Genomic DNA, 23,372 nt, shown 5'->3' with positions numbered 1-23,372 from the left:
CATAGTCAGTTTAATAAATTCCGAAACACGGGCAATAGCAAGCTCGTCATCTTGCCCCGCGTTTCGGCCCGTCATCTTGCCCCAGACTGCCTGTTTGAACGGATTCTTCTCCATTGCCATAAAAAAAAGGCGATTAATTGACATTTATTCATGGTAATAGGAAGTATTTAAACTGAGTTACTCATAAATACTCAAGAGACACGATATATTCTATATGTATATGCAACAGAGCTTATTTACACATGCATAAAAGTTATATCGTGGCAACGGTAAACAATCAGAGCTTCAGAACTAACACAAATATGGCGTTTTCAGCGTCTCTATACTATTGCTGAACGAAAAGCGGATAGGAGAGCCAGTAGCATGCAGTTGATGCAGTTACCTAGTTTAAAACGGAAAAATTAAGGCATTCGTCATCTTGCCCCGGTCTCCCCTACTAAGTAAATGAATTGAGCAAGCTCATCTGAACCATTTTAATGATTGTCCTAGTTACAATGCCCTGTTTTTCTTAAAATTTAAGATATTTAATGCTAGTTAATTTATAAAAAAAATAATTAATTAAAAGAAATATATTTTTTTAAGTATTTAATACTAAAAATCAAATTTTTACATAGGTCTTCAAAAGCAAAATATAAAAATCAATCTTTTTTATTTTGACAGTCATTATTGATGCATTTGTTAAATACTTGTCGCAAAGAAATAAGAGAGAATACAGTTGATAAAGATCATACAGGCTTAATTGAAAAATATAATCAACATAAAAAAATTTGATTGGTTTTTGAAAATTTTTACACGCCAAGAGCATTGAAAACAAAATATTTAGATATTTGAACAACTATTGTGAAATGATTGAAATTTTGTTAGGTTCAGTTACGGCTAATAGGAGTTTTAATTTGTAACTGCATTTGTTAACAACTAGACTTGTTACCTTACGTTTTCTCCACGAATCACACTAATTTCGTTCGTGGGGTGACTCTTTATTTACAAGATATAATAAAACTACCTTTAGAATTTGTGAATGATATGAAGAGAGGAATGCTGTCAAAAGAACGGAAGGTAGATTTAACGTAGTAAGTCCCGATTTAGCATTAGAGCAGTCTCAGAATCTATCATAGCAGTGACTGGAGTTTTGATTGGTATTACAAAAAATAAAGATGCTATGCAGAGATGGCTACTTCTTTGTCCGTTTAAAAACAGCATACACGAACACTGTTAAAAATTTTCCGTAAAATTTACGGTAATTGTTACTGGCATCCATGTTGCCAGTAACTATTACCGTAAAAATCAAATGTTACTGTAAAATTTTACGGTTTTCTCGGTAGCCCACATCAACCAATTGGCGCTGGGATCGCTTATTTCTCCGGTAGAAGTTACCGTAGAAATCAGCGATGCGTTAAGTCCGCCATTTTACAGTAACAATTACCCGAAAATCTTCCTGAATTTTTAACAGTGAACCTTTTTCTTCATATATCGGAATACAAGCAGATTCTAAAAATGACATTAATTACCATAATGAATTGACGCAATCCAGGATCAATAAAGACGAAAAAGATATTAATTGTCAAATATTTTATTGCTTGCAATCCCTATAATGATATCGAAAACTGCGCGTTACAAAATATTTACACCGGTGAACTTGCTGATGAATCTTCTTCTCAATGTTGCTAAATATTGTAGAAAATGGAGCACGTACGAAAAAGAGCGGTTTGTTTTAAAAAGTAAAAAGTTATCTGACCCTATTAAAAAAATTAATTTTGACAACTTGGTGACTACATATGAAAAAGGTAAAAAAACTACTTGTAATAAAAAGTTACAAGATGCAGCAGATATAAGTCTTTAAAAAAAAAAAACATTCATGTTGGCTGATCAACGAGGATTTGACACACAAATTTTAGCAGCTCATGAAATTTTATACTACCGCAAGTGCCTTTTTGACGCAGAAGGATTTTATTAGAATTCTCCAAAATCGGAACTCGCTCTTGAAATTGAAAGTAATTTTAAGTGCGGTGCAAACACGCTGATGGAGATTTTCAATTAAAAAAATACTAAAATTTTTATTGCTGATGGTATGGCACTTGTTCACCGAATTCCATTAAAAAAATACAATACGTTTGACGACTTTGCTGAGGCATTCTTCAAAAGAATCCACGATTTTTTCTTGCAGCCAAATGTAAAACGAGTGGACATAGCATTTGACAAGTATAATGATCTTTCGATCAAATGTTTAGAGTCAGCTTTAAGAAATAAGGGCCAAAAAGTTAAAAATGTTATAATTTCAAATGATAATTTAAAAGTCCCAAGCAATTGCAATAATTTCTTTTCCAGCACTGGAAATAAGTTATAGCTCGTTCAATTTCTCTGTATTGCTGCTTCGAGATATGCACAAATAAATCAAGATTGCGAGTTATATATGTGGAGGATTTGATGATCTATCAAAATGTTTTAAATTGCAAGGATCTTTATTTTTTGAAGTGCCTGAATTAAATTCCAACAACTTAGAAGCTGATTCTAGAATGTTTTGTCATATATTTCACGCTGCAAAAACCATAACTACCAATATTATAAACATTAGCGCTGATACAGATGTTTTCATCTTGGGAATTTATTTTTCGAATAAGCTAGCACGTCTTGGTTGTTTAGGTCTATGGTTTGACGGTTCGTACAAGAAGAAATTCATTTCAGGATGTCATTTGGCAGCTCAATCACTAGGCGAAAACATTTGTCATATTCTGCCAGCATTACACTCTCTAAGTGGCCGTGATTCGACCAGCAGATTGGGTTCTAAAAAACAAGGTTTAAAAGTTGGATCGTTAGATTTTGTACAAAAAGTTCTACGACAGTTAGGGTATCCAGATCTTAGTGTCGAACAATTAACTGAACTAGAAACTACCTTTCCTTTGAAAAAAAAAACTGCTGATGAGCTTCGGCATAAATTAATTACGCAAAATATTGGTTTCCGTTTAAATGTATCAAAAATAATTTGTACATCAGATGCTTTACATTTATTAAGAACTTCAGCACAAACACATGTTTCGATAAATGCTGACCAAACTCTACTACAGCCTATTGATTATATCTTATTTAGCTACGAAAGAAGAAATGGTAAATTGTATCCACGGCAAGTGACGAAGCGACCATTACCGGAATTGTTGATTCAGCCCTGTAAATGTTCATCCAACTGTCAAACAAAGGTTTGTTCTTGTAAAAAATTACAATTAAATTGTATTCCGCTTTGAAAATGCATCAATAATGATTGTCAAAATAAAAAGACTGATTTTTATATTTCGCTTTCGAAGACCTATGTAAAAATTTGATTTTTGGTATTAATTAATTTTTTCAACAAAAATTATTTTTTTAATTTTTAATTATTTTTGTTTTATTTTAAATTACCTTGCTTTAAATACCTTAAATTTTAAGAAACAACGGGGTATTGTAGCTAGGACAATCATAAAAACGGTTCAGATAAGTTTGCTCAATTCATTTACTTAGTACCTAAGGGAGCGGGGTGTAAAAAATTAATGGACCATCAAGCCTCCTGGCAACATCCAGAATCGTAATCTGCAAGCTTTCCTGAGGTCAAAACAATTTACAGAATGCGGTCCTCATATTGTGCATACTCAACTCCCTTTAGCGCCTGCACTAAAAGTAATTCATAAAAATACTTAAGAGACTTAATAAATGATTGAATAATTAACGAAATTAACTATTAGACTTTGCCCCGCATGTTCTTGTCTAATTGTACAAAATATTTAAAATACAAATAGGCTAAATATTAACTAAATAAATAATGCGCTTAACAATTAGAAGGTCGCAATTAATATTTCAAATGTTAATACCAAGAACTTTATCATTTACCGATACCAAAAATAGTTTTCCGCTTGCAAAAAATATTACATAATACTATCATTTTTTCAGCAATTGCTTGTGTTTGATTATATTTCTATTTTAATAACTTCTACTTTAATTCTTAACTTCTACTTTAATTTAAAGAGGGCGCAGTTTTTGACTTGTTCCATGGAAGGATAATAAAAATGGCAGTTTTTGGCTGGAAAATTCAATGATGTTGTGTGGCTTGTTTTTACATACATAAAATTACGGTCATTTTTGTGTGCGTGGAAATTTTTCCTCTGGCACAACGTACAGCTTGTATTATCATATTCTATGATTTTCGGAGTTAACATTTTCTTGACTGGAATAGGCTACATGTGTTACTACATAGTTAAAATTTTATTTGATAGGTGCCACTAAAAGCGGTGTAAGTATTTCACCATTTCACTTTGCCCCACATTTCCCTGCTAAAGTATTAAAGCTTCATTCTAATCCTTTAGATGATTTTAAGCAGCACAGTTTCTTTGGAGAAATCATTTGAATACCGATTTCTACATCAGTGGCTTGGAAAAGGTTTGCTAACAAGGTGAGAGAGACTGATATTTGTTAATGCTTCCATACAAATGTTTAAAGATTTTGCCAATTTAAGTTGCTAACCGTATTTTTTAATTGCAAGATAGTGTATATTTACCACATGGAAATTACTATATATACTTGAAAACAAAATGACTGATAAGTATAAGTTTATGAGTGTGGGAGAATATGTTGAGAAAGATGCAAGATCTATATTTATTTCAATATTTAAATCATCATATATAATAGCAAATGATCGAATAACACTCCTGACGTCAACAACACTGAGACTCGCGGCATGCCATGATACACTGTAAAAAACGATTCAGAAACGTTCCTGGAAAATAATGGACAGCTGATGTACCCAATTTCGTATAGTAACATATCTGACAAAAACCAGGAACGTTTTCCGCTAATATTCAGTAACTTTCCTGAAATTATCCTGGAAACCTCCTAAAATATTCAGAAATCTTCCTGTTTAATGCCAGTCGTGTCTCTAGAACTTTAGAGTAAACGTAAGTAGGTATAATATTATAGCTTGGTACTTTCCTCCGTTTTCTGGAAAGGTTCAAAAGCAGTATTGTAAACATGGCCAAAGCTAAGACAGAATTGCAAGCAAGCATCAAGAATTTTAGTCGACTGCAATTCTTGCAAAGTCACGTAGTCCATAGACTGAATTGCGCCCTTTGGACGCCTTATCAGTCTAGACCGGCCGGAATCGAACTGAAGCCGATACACTTTATAAATACGCTAAGTTAATCTTTTAACTGGGAGCTAAAACTATTTTTACAGCAGTGAGAAGTCGGAGTTCAAGCGACTTGTAGCAATTCAGGAAACTTTTTGATTATGATACTTGATTTTTCCAGGAAGTGGATAAAAACCACTGAAATGCCGGAACGTTACACGGAAATACTCAGTGACGTTTTGGAATATTTTTACAGTGTAATTTGATATTATTTTCTGGTAATGTTTGACATGCAGGAAAACGCTTTATTGTGACACGGCTGAACAGGATCCGGTAACTTAACTGTTTCACTGTAAGTTTGTGTCATTTCAGGGGAATAAAGAAACGAAAAAGTGGTCAGCAATGAACGCTATCCACTGGAGTTTGGGGTTAATACACTGGAGTTAGGGTTAAAATTTCAACAATCAAAATATCACCGAACAGGCAATTGCTTCGTTAAAATGTTAGAAGAGTAAAAGCAATTTTTTCCCACGGTATACCTTGACGGCCGACTTTCTAGTTTTATAAGATTTATCAAAAAGAAAAATGCTCGCAATTCCACTTGCGGTTACTATTTTATTAATTCTAGGAAGTAAATGCCACAAGGGGCACATAGTTCTTTATTATAGACAGATAACCCACTTTTAAGGTCTATAACTTTTCAAATATGCTTATAACTATTTTGTAATTTTAGTAAAAAATCCGTAGATGAAAAAAAAAATGGCCGTGTATAACCAGGAAACTGTTTTCAGAACAGCAACTCGCACAATAGTTTCGGAGCATGCACAGTTATCTGTTGTTCGAAAAGCATAGTCAGACAACTGTTGTATGAATGTGCAGTACGAAAAAAAATGTTTCAAGAAAAGAATGTAGATACGTTCTTCTTGCTTGGGAAGGCAGAACAGATCTTACTTTTAGAAAATGATTTTAAAACCTTATAGCGATAAAATATCATTATCTTTTTCAAAACCATATACTTTTCAGTATTTATTTATTTTCCACGTTTAAGTATTGCTTTTAGGTATTTTTTGCATAACATCTCCCTATTACAGCGGTCGGAAACCCGTCGATCTCGAGCCCATTTTCAGTCGATCGTGGCAACATTTTATTCCTTTTTTTTATTTAAAGTTAGTTTTTAGAGTACCATTAATAAATATTATTTTCGAGGGAAAAAGTTTGGCTCATCTTCTAAATACTTACTACAAATATATGGTAAACCAGAAAATCAACTGAGCTGAGTTTAAGAATTTTTAAGGCCTTGATATATGGTGTATGTTAAAAACTTTCGTAGCTACTTTTCCTGATTTTAATAATAAGTCTGTTACATGCTTTATTACGCATAAATGAAATGTATATACGTATATGTGGTTTACGTCTGCAGTCGCAGATTGTTGAATTGGCGAAGAAGCGGTCGCGACGCGCAAGAGGTTCAGCACCGCTGCTCTATAGCATTATCAATTCTTTATTGTGCATAATGCTTGGTAAAAGACAATGGGGTCGTTTCCAAAATTTTAAAAGTATTTTATTCTGAAAGAGCATGCTTAAAAACATAAGATCTGACCATTTTTTAAATAATTCGTTTAAGTTTAATATTAAAAAAAATACTTAAATCGGAGCGCTTTTGTTGCTTACAGCTTCTGCCGATGATATCACAAATGATGAAATGCCTTTCAGTATTGTCATTCACAGTGCAAAATATTTAATTCGCATCTTTACTCACGTGTATTGGCAACGATATGGTTGATAGCACGCGTAGAGTGAAATATTTAATTCGCTTCTTGATTATCATAACGTGGAAACGCGATAGAAAGATGCGCCAAATTGCATCATTTGTGACGTCATCAAGACCACGCCTTAATTGAAAAATCGGATATTTTAAAAAAATTAATTAAAAAATAGCTGTTGGGAAAATAAAAGTATCTTCTCGGTTCATGTTTTTTTTTTTTTTTTTTTTTTTTTTGGTTATTCTATCAATTTCAGTGACTAAAACTAGTACTTTTGACTGAAGGAAACAACCTCATTATGTGAACCAATTTCGTATGTAATATTTCCTTTTTCATCAGCACAGGCTCAAAATGGAAAATGAGACGAAAGCTACTCACTCCTTCCTTTCATTTTCGAATCTTGGACAACTTCTTGCCAGTTTTCCACGAACAGTCGATGATTTTGGTGAGGAAAATACATTCCATGAACAATCATGAGTGTGTCGACGTTGCTCCTCTGATAGTCCTCTGTACTTTGGATGCTGTCTGTGGTAAAGTTGCAGATCTTCAATTTATCAAATCAATATTCTGTCTAACCATTGTTTTAAAATTATTGGGGGAAATGACTGCACCTGTAATAAAAATAAAATGTTTCTGGAAAAAAAATGCACACACACACAACTTACTACAAAAATCTTTTTCTACCAACATTATGCTATCATTCAGGTACAAAAAGTGTTCATTGTGTCAGGTAGTACTGGAAAAATGTTGGTTGCGTCAGGTACGGGAAAAATATTGCTTGTGTTAGGTACAGGAAAAATGTTGGTTGTGTCAGGGGCAAAATATTGGTACAGGAAAACTTTTGGTTGTGCCAGGCAAAGGAAAAATATTGGTTGTGTCAGGCACAAGATAAAACCTTTAGCGAAGAATTTCTGGAATGCACATTTATGTTACAAAATCTTTATACATGTCCCAAAAATATCATTTGCAATTAAAGAGAACAATTGACATCTGCATTACATTCGCGTTTGATATTTATAAACCTGCTATGAAAATTCTATGAAACAACACTATATGTAAAAATTAACATATTCGCAATCAGGGGCGTATGCATGGGGAGGGTCATGACTCCTGCCCCTCTTAATCGTCAACAATGTTATCCGTCCCACGTTGTGTTAAAAGACTTAATGAATGAAATTTAAACTATTTCAGTAATATTTTCAATGTCTAAATTGTTTTTGAAAGCAAGTACTTGAAATACTATTTATTTCATTGTTTATGAAGTTAATTAATAACATTTATGCTCTATTGTGTGTTTTATTCCTGGCCGATTTCGTGCTTTTCATTGACACCCAAGAAATTTTAGAAATTTTTCGCACCGAAAAACGTAGGTTCAATTATAGAGGGTAGTCATTTCACAGACAAACTTCCAAGCAATAACTAGATGTTTCTAGACAATTTATTGTTTTATTGAAAATAATAACCTCGTTTATCCCTTCACATGTGACTTTTTGAAAGTGACATTTACCGGTTGTTACTAAACTAATTAATTGCTTCTGAAGAAATTATTAAAAATTACAACATGCACCGAAAATAAGAATTTGAAAGTTTGGCTTCCAAAGTCATCTTTTAATAAACATTTAACTTAATTTTCGGTAATTTACAAAAAATTTACTTTTCAGAAACTATAATGGGATTTCATATTGGTGCCCAAGATGGAAGCAATTCGGAATATGTACAAGCAATTCATAAGTAAGAATTTTTGTTGAAATAGTTTAAGTTCGTAATTAATATGTAATTATGGTAGCATTCAAGCACTAATGCATACGTTAGATATTGACATGATCGGCTGTTTATTCGTCAAGTCCCCCAAGACTTCCACTGTAAGAGCTTTATTTATTGCTCATTTTTAAATAGAAAATTTGCAGGATGTTGCTTCAATTCCGAACCAAATACATTGATTGCTTTCCAAAAAAATACTGTCGTTTGTACACAATGTCTGTTTTTAACTAATAAAGAAATCTATTTTGTAAAATCAGTTTTAATCTTTACTAATAATAAAGCTGAAAGTCTGTCTGGATATTTGGATCTCTGTCTGTCTGTCTGGATGTCTGGATTTTTATGACGCGCACAGTGCCTAGATCGTTCGGTCGATTTTCATGAAATTTGGCAGAAAGTTAGTTAGAAGCATGGGGTGTGCACCTCGATGCGGTTTTTTGAAAATTCGACTTTGTTCTTTTTCTATTCCAATTTTAAGAAAATTTTATCGACCAAATTATCACAACGTGGAAGAGTAAATTACGAAATTATCATAACGTGGAACCATAACATTGGTTAGCAAATGAACATAGCAAATTGGCGAGAAATTCTTCAGCCATTATTTGTAAATATACAGGCGAACCAAATGATCTTTTAATTTTTCAACTACGGGCGAAGCCGTGCAGGTACCACTAGTTCTTAATAAAGCTTACAAGAAGCATTTATTATAACCGGTTTTCTCATCATTTACGCTTGTGTTGTAGTTGGTGAATTTTGGCACACATTTTATAGCCGCTGCAAATATTCATTACCCATGTAAATAAAAAATTTTAAAAAAATACTATCGGTATAATCACTTGCAGGAAACACTTTTGTTCTTAATTTAAACAATTCGCTTAGGCCGAGCCCCAACTCGTGCTGAATATATTCCTCTTTTCCTTTTCTTTTTCTTTTTTTTTTCCTCCCAAGAAAATTTCAGAATTAATGGACACAAAATCACATGAGACTTTGCTGTCAAATTAAACTGAGAAAGCTGAATTCAAAGTACATGGTGATTTTATTCTTGCAAAACGGCAATTTTTTAGATGAAATGATCCTTTACTAACCCCGACAAAAACTGAAAAAAAAAAAGAATATATATATATATATATATATATATATATATATATATATGATAATGAACTAAACCTAAAAATTAGAACAAATAATATCAATGGTCAAATAAAGAACAACTATAAATATTACAACTTAGCCGCAATAGTGTGAATCTTGTGAAGTGGTACAAAATACGGAAAACAAATAGAAGTAATGGAAATTGTTGAATTCTGATGCTTTCATTTAGGAGTCAACCTGGTCATAACATAAAAATAACTTCACTAAATTCAGCTCTAGTAATTTAGTAAGGCAGCTATTCTTCACGTGTTTTAATTCTGGCTGTTCCCTTTGTCAGTATATAAGTAAAACAAATGGCTACATGTTCAAAGTTGAATGAACTCAAAAAAATAAAACAGAGTGAGCTATTGAATTGAGCTTTCAAAGAAGCAGAATTTATTTTACACCAAACACTTTTAGACGAAGTTAAGTAACGAAGTATAGCAGTTTTTCCTTTACTTCTGCTTATGTTGCAGCAGCTGATTTTTTTCACTCTCTTAAATTTTAAGTTTTGTGCATTTAAGTATTTTATTTTTTTTATTTGTCTGGCAGTTTAAGTCATCTTTTTAATCAGAGAGCTGTTCAACCTTGGCTGTGGACAGATTTCCTGTACAGTTTGACAAAAACAGGGAAAGGATTTGCAAAAGATCTTAAAGTACTGCACGATTTCACGGACAAGGTAAGATGATTTTTTTCCCTCTCTCTCTTAGTTTTTAGAACATAATTAGAAAAAAAATCAATACATTTCTTCAAACACAAAAATTCATCTTTTTAACATTGAGTTGCTCATTTCAGAAATCAGCCCAGAGCCAAGTTTTTCCAATTGATAGACTCGGGACCGTTTCATCCTCTCGTGTCATCCTCTACTTAAAATTATCCTATTTTATCCTTCATTAGGCTTGTTATTCGTTTGTCATTTCCTCTGTTGAACTGCAAACAATACAAGGGTACTTACCGTTTTGCTGACCGATTACTGAGAATTACCCACGCGCAGTTTCAATTTTTCTTTCAGTGCAAGCAGTAATTAATTATTGTGCAAACCTTTTTTTTTCCTTTAAATAACCGTATCACAGCATCATCCAACGAACCCGTCTTTAAACACGCTAACGTTTTTTTCTTCTTTTTTTTTTAAATTTTTTGCAAGGAACAAAATACATGGTTTTCGCCATTATTTGTTAACATGCTAACCTAACTTGTGTTGATGGCCGAACAGTTGGAACAGTTTTCCTCGCAATAAGTTTTACTTCTTCACGAGATTTAATAATGCTACACTGTTCAAATAAAAAGTTCAATGTTTCACCAAGAAATTGGTTAAACGGAGCAAGATTTTTCTGCAACCATCTTATTGGCGATGAGATTCATCAACGTAATGGTGCTTTTATAAACTGATAGTAACATTAGAGAAAATTTATTAATAACTAGCGGTGCTCGCACGGCTTCGCCTGTGGTTGAAAATTAAAAGGTCATTTGGTTTGACTGTATGTTTAGCTAACTTCTTTCATGTGTATAGCTTTTTTTTTCCAAGAACTGTATATTTTTGGCCGATTAGAAAATTTAGCAATACGACTATCAGTTGATTAGCAGCTATTACGACAAAAACTGTATTTTTTCTGGAAAAATTTAGAAGAAAATAAAAACATGGTTGCATGCGCTCGAGTACGCTAGTACATTATTAGCATTGAAATACTATTTACATGTTAATATTGGAAATGTCGCCAAGTTTGATTTGGCGATTTCTCGCTAAATTAAGTTTCAAAATGAGGGTACGAAAATAATTCCAACTTGGCGATTTTTCTTAAATTTCTCACCAATCCCAAAAGCATAATGTTAAAGTGGTTCGTAACAGGCAAAGTTCATGGTTTGTTTTATTTAATAAAACTATTTAATTCGCAAGATATTTTCTACACAAGCTGTTTGATTCCCAAGATATTTTCTTCTATATACTTCTGAGGCATCTTTGATTTTTTTTCACAGGTTATCAAAGAAAAGAAGGCAAAATTACTAAGTAAAAGAGAGAGTCAGTCATCGAAATCCAACAAAGACAATGAGTTTTATAGCAAAGAACGAAAAACTTTTATGGATCTCTTATTAGATTTACATATTGAAGGAGAACATTTAGGTGAATCGGATATACGGGAAGAAGTGGACACATTTATGTTTGAGGTAAAAAATAGGGTTCAGTTTTTCTTTTTACTTCATATTCTTGATTCCAGAATAATTTCTCCCTCATTCGATTCTTTTCTTGTATTTATTTCAAAATGTCTTCCGATGTATATTTTTTGTTATTGACATTCATTTACTATTTCTCAAGTTTGAAATCAAGTTCCCGACCATTTACTCTTTGAAGGTCGCGAACTTGATTTCAAATTACTCAGAGCCTTTACGTCTCAGTTTAACCTCACTCTTACTTCAAAAATTATACTCCATAAGATAAAACAGTAGGGGAATGTTGGGTAAAGTGAAATGGTTAAGATGACCAAGTTTTTTCAAAATATCCAAAACGGAAATTTGTTTTGAAAATTACAGTACATAAAGATAGAACATTGTATTCTATAATAAAACTTGCGTTGAAACAGAGTTTTTTATTTTTGGAAGTAAATTTGAGTCTTAAAAAAAGTGGAAAATGTTCACTTTTTTTATGGGGCAAAGTGAAAAATAAAATATTTTTTGAATGAAATACTTTCTTTTCGATTATAAAACATATTTTTGATCAAAAGAATCAGTAAATAAAAAGTTGAATGGATAAATGATTAGCTAATGAAACGATAAACTAATGATTAAATGATTAAATCAATTAATATCTGAAGAAAAATAAATGAACGAGTAAAAAAGAATGAATGAATAAGAAAATAAGTGAATGAATGAATAAATAAGTGAAATACTAAATGAAGGAATTTGAATGAATAAATTAATGAATGAAAACGTACGTGATTTATACGAGGCGTATTTTTAAAGTAAGTTCCGTTTTGATATAAAAAAAAGAACGAGTACAGATAGAGCAAAGAAATTTATTGCACAAAAATCTACCATCCTTACGCTATTTTTTGACATTGCTCCCGTGATTTTCCAAACATTTGTCATAGCGTGGTACAGGTTTTTGTATACCTATTCATAGAAAATTGCCGCCTGTGTAGTCAGCCATGGGATAACATGTTCTCTGAGCTTATTATTGCTGTTGTGCCACAGACCACCTTGGAAAGACTTTAGATGCCGAAACAAATGAAAGATGCTGCGAGCGAAGTGAGGGCAGACCAGAGGATGTTTAAAAACGCCCCAGCCAAAGCCCTGTAAGAGTCCTCATGGTTGACTAAACGGGCGGTAACTTTGTACGAATAGGTATACAAAAACCTGTACCACGCTATGACAAATGCTTGGAAAATCACGGGAGCAACGTCGAAAAATAGCGTAAGGGTGGTAGATTTTTGTGCACTAAATTACTTAGCTCTATTTGTACTCGTTCCTTTTTTATATAAAAACGGAACTTACTTTAAAAACACGCCTCGTATTAAATGATTGAGTGAGTAAATGCAACAAACTATTTCACTGTGCCCCATCCACATTGCTCCGAATGTACTTGATGAATTTTACAATTTATTTAAAGCACAAACAAGCTTAATATTAACTAAATAAATGTTTCACAAAATATTAAATGATCTAAAAATATTAAAAAGATAAAACAAGATTTTTATCATTTAATAGTAAAAAAAAAATAATTTTTGGCTTACAACAAAATATTACAATATGAGTATCAATTTTTTTAAGTTGCATATATTACCAAATGCTTTGACATTTTCAGCGGTATTTTTTCCTGACTGTAACAGACTACATATGGTACTAAATAGTTAAAATGATACCAGATAGGTGGAGCTAAAAACGGAGTAAATATTCCACCATTTCACTTTGCCCCACTATTTCACTTTGCCCCATATTCCCCTACATATCTTGAGATGTCTTTTTAACAGGGACATGACACGACAGCAGTCGGTATCACTTTTGCATTGTACTGCATAGGCCTTTACCCTGACGTCCGAAAGAATATTGAGCTTGAGCTTGAAGAAATCTTTCAAGGTGATAAAGAGCGACCGGCCAGTTACGATGATCTGCGCAACATGAAGTATTTGGAATGTGTTCTGAAGGTATAACCCTTGCCTTCTTATCATTTAAGTTTCCATGAAATGTTCTCGTTAATATCATTTAGGGTTACTTCACAAAAGAATAACTTTGCTGCTATTCTTGTTGCAAATTAAGTGTTCAAAGTACAGTGTTGACCAAATTACTAGACTAGGACTGTTTTAAAAGCAAATTCTTTCTTTTGATTACGTAACTACAAACACATTAACGAACAGTGAAATAATTATCTAATATTTAGTATGCATTGCCCCTTGTTCTTGATGAGCATTTTAAGTCTTTTTGGCATACTTTTCACAAGGTTTATACCATTTCTTAACTTTTTTTAAAAAGGAGGTAAATATTATTTGTACTCACTATTATATATACTCACATACACATACTCACTAATTACCTAAAACTAACTTTAAATATAACAGAACACACTAATAAAAAGAACTAGTGAACTGTTTTAGTTGATTGAGGTTATGTTCCTGGTAGGTAGATAAACAAAGAACATAAACAAAGCAGACAGTGCTGCCACCTGCAAACTTTAAATTATGCTAAAATAACGTAATAATCAGTGTACAGTATGTACTGTACTTTAACAGTAAAATAAATAGTATCTTAGTACAAATAGTGTATAAAAAAAACTCTTTTGTCTAATAATTTGGCCAGCACTATAAGCAAACGTGATTCATATGACAATGACATTCATATGACAATATTTATCATGTAAGAAATAGTTATTAAGACTAGAATTTTTTGATAATGCTAAGTTGAATTTTTCGAAAAAAGGTCCTTTTTTCATTTTAGGAGAGCCAGAGATTATATCCTTCTGTCCCTTTAATAGGAAGAAAATTGGATGAAGATATAACTTTTGGTAATGTATCCGTTCAACCTGGTTTACTCACTCCCTATTTCTTCAGACTGCAGCGTTCTTTACGCTTCAAAAATTTATTTTTTCTTTTAAAAAACTTACAAACACATTTCCAAAGTAGCAGCAATTTCAAAAATTATAAAACAGGAAATGTTTTAATTTTTAAATTAGTTTAAACTTCTGAAGAATGTGAAATAGCAAGCGTTTTCATTTTCCTTTTTCATTTAAGCTCTAAATCGATAAGTTCACCAGGGCAAAGATTTTTTTTTTTTTTTTACATTTTGCTTACGCATACAATAAATATTTGTGAAGAATTTTAAAGGGAAACTTTCTTATGATTTGTATACTTCGTTAACATTTTTTCTTGCAATATTCAATTTTTAAAAAAATTTAATTTGTTTAGCAATACTTATGACATTAATTGCGCTGTTAAGAACAAAAGTGGTGCAAGTCAGTAAAACGCGATTTCATGTAGAATACTTAGTCACTTTTGTACAAAACAATGCTGTTTCGTTTCATTGTTACCGTCTGTCAGTAAGCGGTTGAACCTAAATTCACGCGACACTTCTTTTACATGAAATATAATGAGACTGAAACTAATTTCTAGTCATAAAAATAGAATTATATTTATATATATAAAACACTTTTGTTATCAAAGGATCAGTTATTCTTCTTGTCCTTTGTTGATTTAATTAAATATATTATTTCTTGCATAATACATACAGTGGTGGATAAAAATACTGTAATACGTGAAACAGATACTACTAGGTTAATTGAACTACAAAACTCATTCCCTTCACAGTCTGTGAATTTAGTATAAACATTTAAAACTGCCATGGGCACGTAAACGGCAGTATCTGCAGAAATGAGCTTGCGAGAAATTTAAAGAAACGTGCTTAAGATTCAATAATATTAATAGGGAGATTTTGGAAAAAACGTTTATATTTCGCGCTTTTCTGTTTCTTTTTTTCTTTCTTTTTTCAGCGGAAACCAAGTAAGCAAGCTTGAATAAAGGTAATGTACAATAAATGACACAAATGAAAAAAAAAAAAAAAGAAAGAAAGAAAAAGAAAAGAAAAGAAAAGAAAAAGTAAAATTTGCAGTGACTGCTCTTTACCAACCTACGGCAAAACAGAATGTCACCAAAAATAATAATAATAATAATAATAATAATTAAATAAATAAAAATAAAATAAAATCTCAAGTTTCAATTTTAGTATTTTCCTACTATAGGCTCAAAGCTCAATCTCGAAAACAATAAATGGAAGAATTGTGCGGTAACCCTGACTATAAAAAAATATTTCTGTAATATTTCATTTGGTGTGACTAAAGCATGAGAAATGTATTTTTAAGGAACGAATTTCAATTTTCTCCCATCAGAGTTAGGTTTTTATATGGAACGCTCTTTGAATGAGCTATATTATTTTTTATGTGTCATACAAGAGTTCAAACAATATTAATTTTCTTCCATTTTATGAACTGAAAAATAATTATGAAATTATCTTGTGACATGATATCGACAATTTCAATAAAAGTTGATATATTGAAAAGCAATTAAAACAAAAACTTTATTTATCTCTTTTTAGAGGGGCTAACGGTTCCTCGAGGCACCATGGTACATCTAAATATCATCGCTCTGCACAGAAATCCAAGCGTTTTCCCAAAGCCAGAAATTTTTGATCCAGAGAGATTTTTGCCTGAAAATGCCCTCAATCGACATCCATACGCATACATTCCTTTTTCAGCAGGACCAAGGAACTGCATAGGTAATCCTAAATACATTTTATTTAATAAGCAAATCAATTCCGCATCTTTCAGCCGATTATAGTCTGGCTCTGATAAGAGCATGCTTGACCTTGGAAGAGTGTATTAATGTTGCTGTTGAAAGTGAAGAAATTCTTATAGAATCGAACTTTATTAAAAGGAATTCAAAAGAATCTTTCATATTAATTCGTCTTATCCGAAAAAAAAAATAATTAAAAAAAATGGAGTTTTGTATGAATACAATAAGACGGGAAGCGCTAATGTAGCTCGCCTTTGCAGTAATTCGTTTTAAGCATGATCGAATTAACGAGTTTCGACTGCATTTTCACGCCAATGACTACTATTGGCATAGAAAAGCGGCTTTACTCACCCCTCATGTTTCTTTCTTGATTTCGACTTTATGTCAAGGGGTATGATTATCCCTCAGGGTTCGAGCGATTCCAGTTTCAAATTTCACCCGAATCATTTAATGATATTTTGTAAAATATCATGAACTAAATTATTTTCAATCATGTTTAAATAAATACTTTTTTCATACGACAAGTAAGACCAAAAAAATAAACATAAAATTGCTGTTTAAAAAAAGCTAAAAGACACACACACAGACACAATTTGTGGCAATATGAACTAAAGAGTAAAATAAAGACACCGTTGAATATTTTTTAACTTCAGCGGTGGTAAAATGTTTCGAAGCTAAGTCTGACTTAACTTTTTGAAAGAGTTTAAAATACCATAAATATAAAAGCATTGACCAAGCAATTAACTTTAATGTGAAAAAAATTGTGGCGTCCTCTTTAATTTCTCCTCTCTAGCTATTCGTTGATGCAGAATCCCTGTGGAAATGTAAATAGAAAGCACCTCAGGAATAAGTTAATTGTTTATGTTGCAATGATTTCATTTGCATAACTTTTAACTATTTCAATAAATTAAGTTATACTTTGCTGTAGAAAATTTATCGTTGTTGAACATAATCTTGATCGTTGGAGATTATTTTGTACATTTTAGTTCATAGTGCTGCAAATCGTGCTTTTTATTTATTTATTTTTTTTTTTTTACACTGCAATTTTATTTTCCTCTTTTTGTGTAGATATAGTAGAACTTTAGGAAATTAAATCTGCTTCATAGAATTGTTTTTATTCTGTCTGAAAATTTAGCTAAATTAAAATTTTAAACTACAATCGTATAAAAACTTTTTAACAAAAAAATTGAACCGCCGAAAAAACTGAAAAGCAAAAAATAATAAACCATTTCAATTAAACCTTAATAACTAAGTTCTTAAACTGATGTAAGTATACCTAAGTATATATTTTTGTAATAATTTAGAGTTTTTAATTAACCTTAATAACTCAGTTCTTAAATTAATGTAAGTATACCTAAGTAGTTTTGAGTCGGTGCCAAACAAGCAAATTAATTATTTTTGTAAAGCGTGAGGCGCAGCGGTGGCGTATGGCGACACGCCCCTTCGCCGGAAAATGCCGAGCGTTCACGAAGTTAAACCCGAATGTCGTCGAGTGGTCTCGAAGAAGCACGTGTCGAGTATTTGGCTGCTACTGAGCTTTTGCCTCATATACAACAGTCAAAATGTTTATATCATTGTTCATCATACTGAAGAAGGATTTCTCATCTTGTTAAAAGCTCAAATAAATGGTTTTGTGGGTCATAGTATTATTTAGCGTAAGTATGGCATAACAACTGTAGCCGTTAATTGCATACATGATCCTGAAGATTTTTCTCACTGGCTGTTTGCCTCTCTCGTGCGAGGTCCCAAAGGTTTCAAAGCTCCAACGAGAGCTACTTTTTGTTGTATACGATCTACTAGTATTCATGATTTAATGATGGCGTGTGGAGGGAGCATTTTTTGAAACATTTATGTTTATCGCCGGACATTTCACATTACATTGCTAATTTTATTTGGTTATTTCTTTAAATTTAGGTAATTTAGGGATCTTTGTTTATTTATTGTTTGGCACCGACTCAAAACTACTTAGGTATACTTACATTAATTTAAGAACTGAGTTATTAAGGTTAATTAAAAACTCTAAATTATTACAAAAATATATACTTAGGTATACTTACATCAGTTTAAGAACTTAGTTATTAAGGTTTAATTGAAATGGTTTATTATTTTTTTGCTTTTCAGTTTTTTCGGCGGTTCAATTTTTTTGTTTAAAAAGTTTTTATTTTATAATTTTTTGTGGCTATAAGCTACTAATGTGGCTATAATCTGTATGCTTATATTTTTGATTACTTTTAAAATAGCTACTTACCTTACTTTAGCTATTAACATATATATATATATATATATATATATATATATATATATAATCGTATTTTTAACAATTATCTGTTGTGTTACATAAATAATTTTAAAAAAGCAGCCTTTATATACTAACATAGGTAGGCCTACAAAAAATGCTGCTCGGATGAGGAAAAGATGTTTAGAAGAATCTATTAATTGAGAAAGAAAAAAGATTGGAAGCAAACAGAAAGAGAATTACATTAACACGTTCACAGGAGGGTTTAGGTCAGCGCGAGGAAAGACTGTCCAGAATGAGAAGCTACAATAACGATAGGTTATTGCAAGAAAGTGATAAGCAGCGCGCTCGTCGTTTAGATATGATAAGAGAGCGACTTTCAAATGAGAGTGAAGAGCAACGCGTTCATCGTTTAGATCTGATAAGAGAGCGAGTTTCAAATGAAATTGAGGACGAACGTATGCTGCGTTTGGATGCTGCTCGTAACCGTTCAGCAATGGTGGTACTTCACGAATCTTCCGAGGATAGAACTAATCGTCTGAGCGCCATGCGACAAGCAGCTCGCGATCGAAGAAACCAGTGTAACGCAGAAAACTTTAAGAAATCAATTAATGTTTATGCTGACTTGTCGTGTTCAATATGCAAAAAAAATTTGTATCCTCAGCAACGTAGGAAATTGCAAACTAAAAATTTAGGCTCTATTTTGCCTAACGAACTGGTAGCTTTACGTAATATAATTACTTGTTCACGATGCTCAAACAATATTAAAAAACATAAAACTCCACCCCAGACCTATTGGAACAAAATGTCGGTAGCTGCAATACCTACAGAAATTGATGAGTTATCGGAAATTGAGAAACGTTTTATTTGCAGAGTAGTGCCATTTCTTAAAATAATAAAAGTTCAAAATCGTTTGAGCCAAGACTGGTGCAAAGGGCAGGCAATCCTTTTTGCTCAGGATGTGGTCGAGCTGGCGGAACAACTTCCGCTTGAACCTAATCAAACTGGATTAGTGCTCGTAGTAGAAAGTCGTGAAAATTTAGAACATTCTAGGGATTTTCAAATTGATATAGGTAAACTTCAAGTGGCATTGCAGTGGCTCCTAAAGAATAATGCACTGTATAAAGATGTTCGTGTGCATTTTCCTACTGTGATCGATATTTCTACGATAACACAAATTGCTGACGAATTTGCATTTTGTCATCTATTGTACGTTAGCTTTGTTGTACAAACTAACTTATTTGGTTTCCGCTGAAAAAAATATATAACTCCAACATTTTCTTATTGTTAGTACTACTGAATCCAACACACATTTCTTCAAATATCTCGAAAACTCATTTCTGCAGATACTGCCGCTTACCTGCCCACGGCAGTACACACGAGAGACATACAGGTCTGAAGCTCATTCATTGTGAGATTTTTTTTTTGTAATACCCAACTCAGAATCAAAAAATCTTGGAGTAAACAACAAATCACCCCCTCTCCCCCCCCTCTTAGGGTAGGAATTTTCCCCTCAAATTTATAGGAGAATTACTTCAGGCTATACCCTTTCGAATAAAAAAAGAATATTCAAAATCGGACTATTCTGTAAAAAGTTATGTGTGGTCATACATTAAAAAAAAAATATATATATACGTGTCGACTTGAGAACCTCCTCCGTTTTTTCGTCGGTTAAAAATAGTATGTCACCATCACTAAACTTCGCCCTATTTTTTCATACAAATCCTGAATATAAAAAATGTTTGACGACTGGCACTGAAAACTAACCCTAATCTCAAGTACCAGAGATTGAGAGGTCTACACTGCCGTGTGCAGGTAAAAGGCTATAACTGCAATTTTATCTTTTTTTTTTTTTTTTTTTTTTTTTTTTTTTTTTTTTTGCATTTTGTCATCATTGTTTGTACGTTAGCTTTGTTGTACAAATTAACTTATTTGGTTTCCGCTAAAAAAAATATAATTCCAACATTTCCCAGTTGATAGTACTGAATCCAGCGCACAATTCTTCAAATATCTCGAAAACTCATTTCTGCAGATACTGTCGTTTACCTGCTCAAGAGAGTACACACGAGAGACATACAAGTCTGCATCTCATTCATCGTGAGGTTTTTTTTTTTTTTTTGTTATACCCAATTCAGCATCAAAAAATCTTAGAGTCAACTACTAATCGCCCCTCTTTCCCCACCCTTAGGGAAGGATTTTTTTCCCTCAAATTTATATAGGAACAACTTCAGGCTATACCCTTTCCAATAAAAAAAAAGAATATTCTAAATCGGACTATTCTGTAAAAAGTTATGTGTGGTCATATATAAAAAAATCTGTGAGTGAACAACAAATCTCCCCCTTTTCCCACCCTTAGGGTAGGAATTTTTTCTCCAAATTTATATGAGACCAACTTCAGGGTATAACCTTTCCAATAAAAAAAGAATTATCAAAATTGGACTATTTTGTAAAAAGTTATGTGTGGTTATACATTAAAAATCTGTGAGTGAACAGCAAATCAACCCCCTTTTCCCACCCTTAGGGTAGGAATTTTTTCTCCAAATTTATATGAGACCAACTTCAGGGTATAACCTTTCCAATAAAAAAAGAATTATCAAAATTGGACTATTTTGTAAAAAGTTATGTGTGGTTATACATTAAAAATCTGTGAGTGAACAGCAAATCAACCCCCTTTTCCCACCCTTAGGGTAGGAATTTTTTTTCAAAATTTTTATGGGACCACCTTCGGGGTATACCCTTTCCAATAAAAAAAGAATTATCAAAATCAGACTGTTCTGTAAAAAGTTATGCGTGGTCATACATTAAAAAAAAATACGTGTCGAATTGAGAACCTCCTCCGTTTTTTCGTCGGTTAAAAAATGAAATTCGTGTTTCATTAAAAATTCTTTTGGAATCAAATGCGTCTATACTTTTATTTTACTTTAAATTGTTCAGTCATTCACTGATTAGTTCATTATTTTTCTTTTTTTTTACAGGACAGAAATTTGCCATGCTTGAAGAAAAGATAATTATAAGTAATATTCTTAGAAACTTCTCTGTGGTTTCTTTGGATCAAAGAGACCACTTCTACACAAAAGTTGAGTTCACTTTAAGACCTGCTCAACCGGTTCGACTAAAATTCCTTCCGAAAAAATTTGAAGATATAGTATGAAATTGAAGACAATTAATTCAATGAAATGATATCAAAACATTATATACCGATTGAGTGAACAGTTAACGTTTCATACGACACAAGGCATATTTGTGCAATTTTACTGTACATCGAAAACTGTGACAAACCGTTTATATGTAACTGTATTACGTCTACTAATGTAACTGTATACCGTTGTACTAAAATAATTTCCCAAAAATGCTGACTATTCATAGCAAACATATGTATAATAACTTAAAAAAACTAAATTGTTTTTAAATTAGTTTGAAATTATTGCACCTTTTTACATGCTTAACTCATCAAAAAATTAGAGATATCAATAAGAACTACGTTTTATTACAGGAAGCTGCGTGTTTGTAAATTGGTATTTAAACAATAATTAAATCATATTAATTCAATGATGGATTTACTATATATCGGGAATGACGCAATTGCGAGGGATCTCCATGATTAGGGGCCCCGAAGAAGATTCAAAAAGGCACATGGAAAATATTTTTCATTGTTATATTCATCTCGAAAATTGCCTTAAAAAGGCGATGCGACGAGCCCTCAATAAATCTGTCACTGAATTAGTTATAAAAACATTATTTAAATTTTAATCTCAAAAAAAAAAAAAAAAAAAAAAAAGCGTAGAGAAGAAAGACGAAATTTTTTTAGCTTACGAGTAAATTTTGTTTGGAAGTTGTAAACTTCAGCTTTTCTACAGTATAAACGTTTGGGATATTTTCCAACTTATTTTTTTTTTTCCCCTTTCTTACCTGTTCAAAAAGAGCAACGAATTCTGCTATTCAAGCATTCAGTGTTGCGACAACAAACTCAACTTGAAAAAAAAAAAAAATCCAGCATTCATCCACTGGCATTCATTTGAATTTTGACGCCTTGAATTTAAGTGATGTTTTTCGCAATCACGAATTGCGATAGGGCCCTTTTCGTTGAGTATCTTGTCTCTACAAATGAAATGGAATGGAAATGGAGAATAAATTCGCACCCATCAAATTATGGCTGATGATTTTCCAGATTAGTTAATACGAGGCATTTCATTAAAAAAGAAATGGTCATTTGGATGCAGTAATAAGGCTATGTTTATTACGGCCAAGTTGCACCCGTATATCGTTATGGGGTCGTTCCAGGTCAAGTGATTCCAAGTTTTTTCATTACATTTTTGTATGGCTTTGAAATTTGGCTCATCGATTATACCCTTCAAAGTCATCAAAAGTCCGAATTTTTAGATTTTTATCTCTTTTATTTTTTTATTTATGAGACTTTGATTTTTAGAAAAACCCTCCTTTTTTCATGGATGCCTGAACATAAAATGGACAATAAATCAGCACCAAATATAGATATAAAGATTTGATAAAACGCATTTTAAAGTACATTAGTTGCTGTTTAATAACTAACATAAATAATTTTATTAAAAATTCATTTTTAAAAATTTAAATTTAGATTTAAAATTTAAATTTCTCAGAAAACTTATAAT

General features: G+C 32.1%; 1 protein-coding gene across 2 annotated transcripts in view; it reads left to right on the top strand.

Annotated features, from left to right (window-relative positions):
- The window catches only part of LOC129235108 (cytochrome P450 4c3-like), a 30,684-nt gene extending 8,724 nt beyond the window's left edge, over window positions 1-21,960 (top strand). The window contains exons 1-9 of one of the 2 annotated variants that reach the window (XM_054868795.1): window positions 4,329-4,414; window positions 7,189-7,379; window positions 8,511-8,580; window positions 10,291-10,417; window positions 11,713-11,901; window positions 13,701-13,874; window positions 14,662-14,728; window positions 16,312-16,491; window positions 21,720-21,960. In XM_054868795.1, the coding sequence (XP_054724770.1) occupies window positions 4,329-4,414; window positions 7,189-7,379; window positions 8,511-8,580; window positions 10,291-10,417; window positions 11,713-11,901; window positions 13,701-13,874; window positions 14,662-14,728; window positions 16,312-16,491; window positions 21,720-21,895 (1,260 nt within the window). In that variant the 3' untranslated portion in view covers window positions 21,896-21,960. Of the gene's footprint in view, window positions 1-4,328; window positions 4,415-7,188; window positions 7,380-8,510; window positions 8,581-10,290; window positions 10,418-11,712; window positions 11,902-13,700; window positions 13,875-14,661; window positions 14,729-16,311; window positions 16,492-21,719 lie in introns of those variants that run through there. The other variant, XM_054868796.1, reaches the window with a different exon arrangement.
- Window positions 21,961-23,372: the final 1,412 nt, after the last annotated feature.

This window comes from Uloborus diversus, chromosome 2 (assembly GCF_026930045.1).
Source record: "Uloborus diversus isolate 005 chromosome 2, Udiv.v.3.1, whole genome shotgun sequence".
In the NCBI taxonomy this organism is placed as follows: domain Eukaryota; kingdom Metazoa; phylum Arthropoda; class Arachnida; order Araneae; family Uloboridae; genus Uloborus; species Uloborus diversus.
Note: the sequence above shows the minus strand (reverse complement) of the source record. Positions and strands in the feature narration are given on the sequence as shown.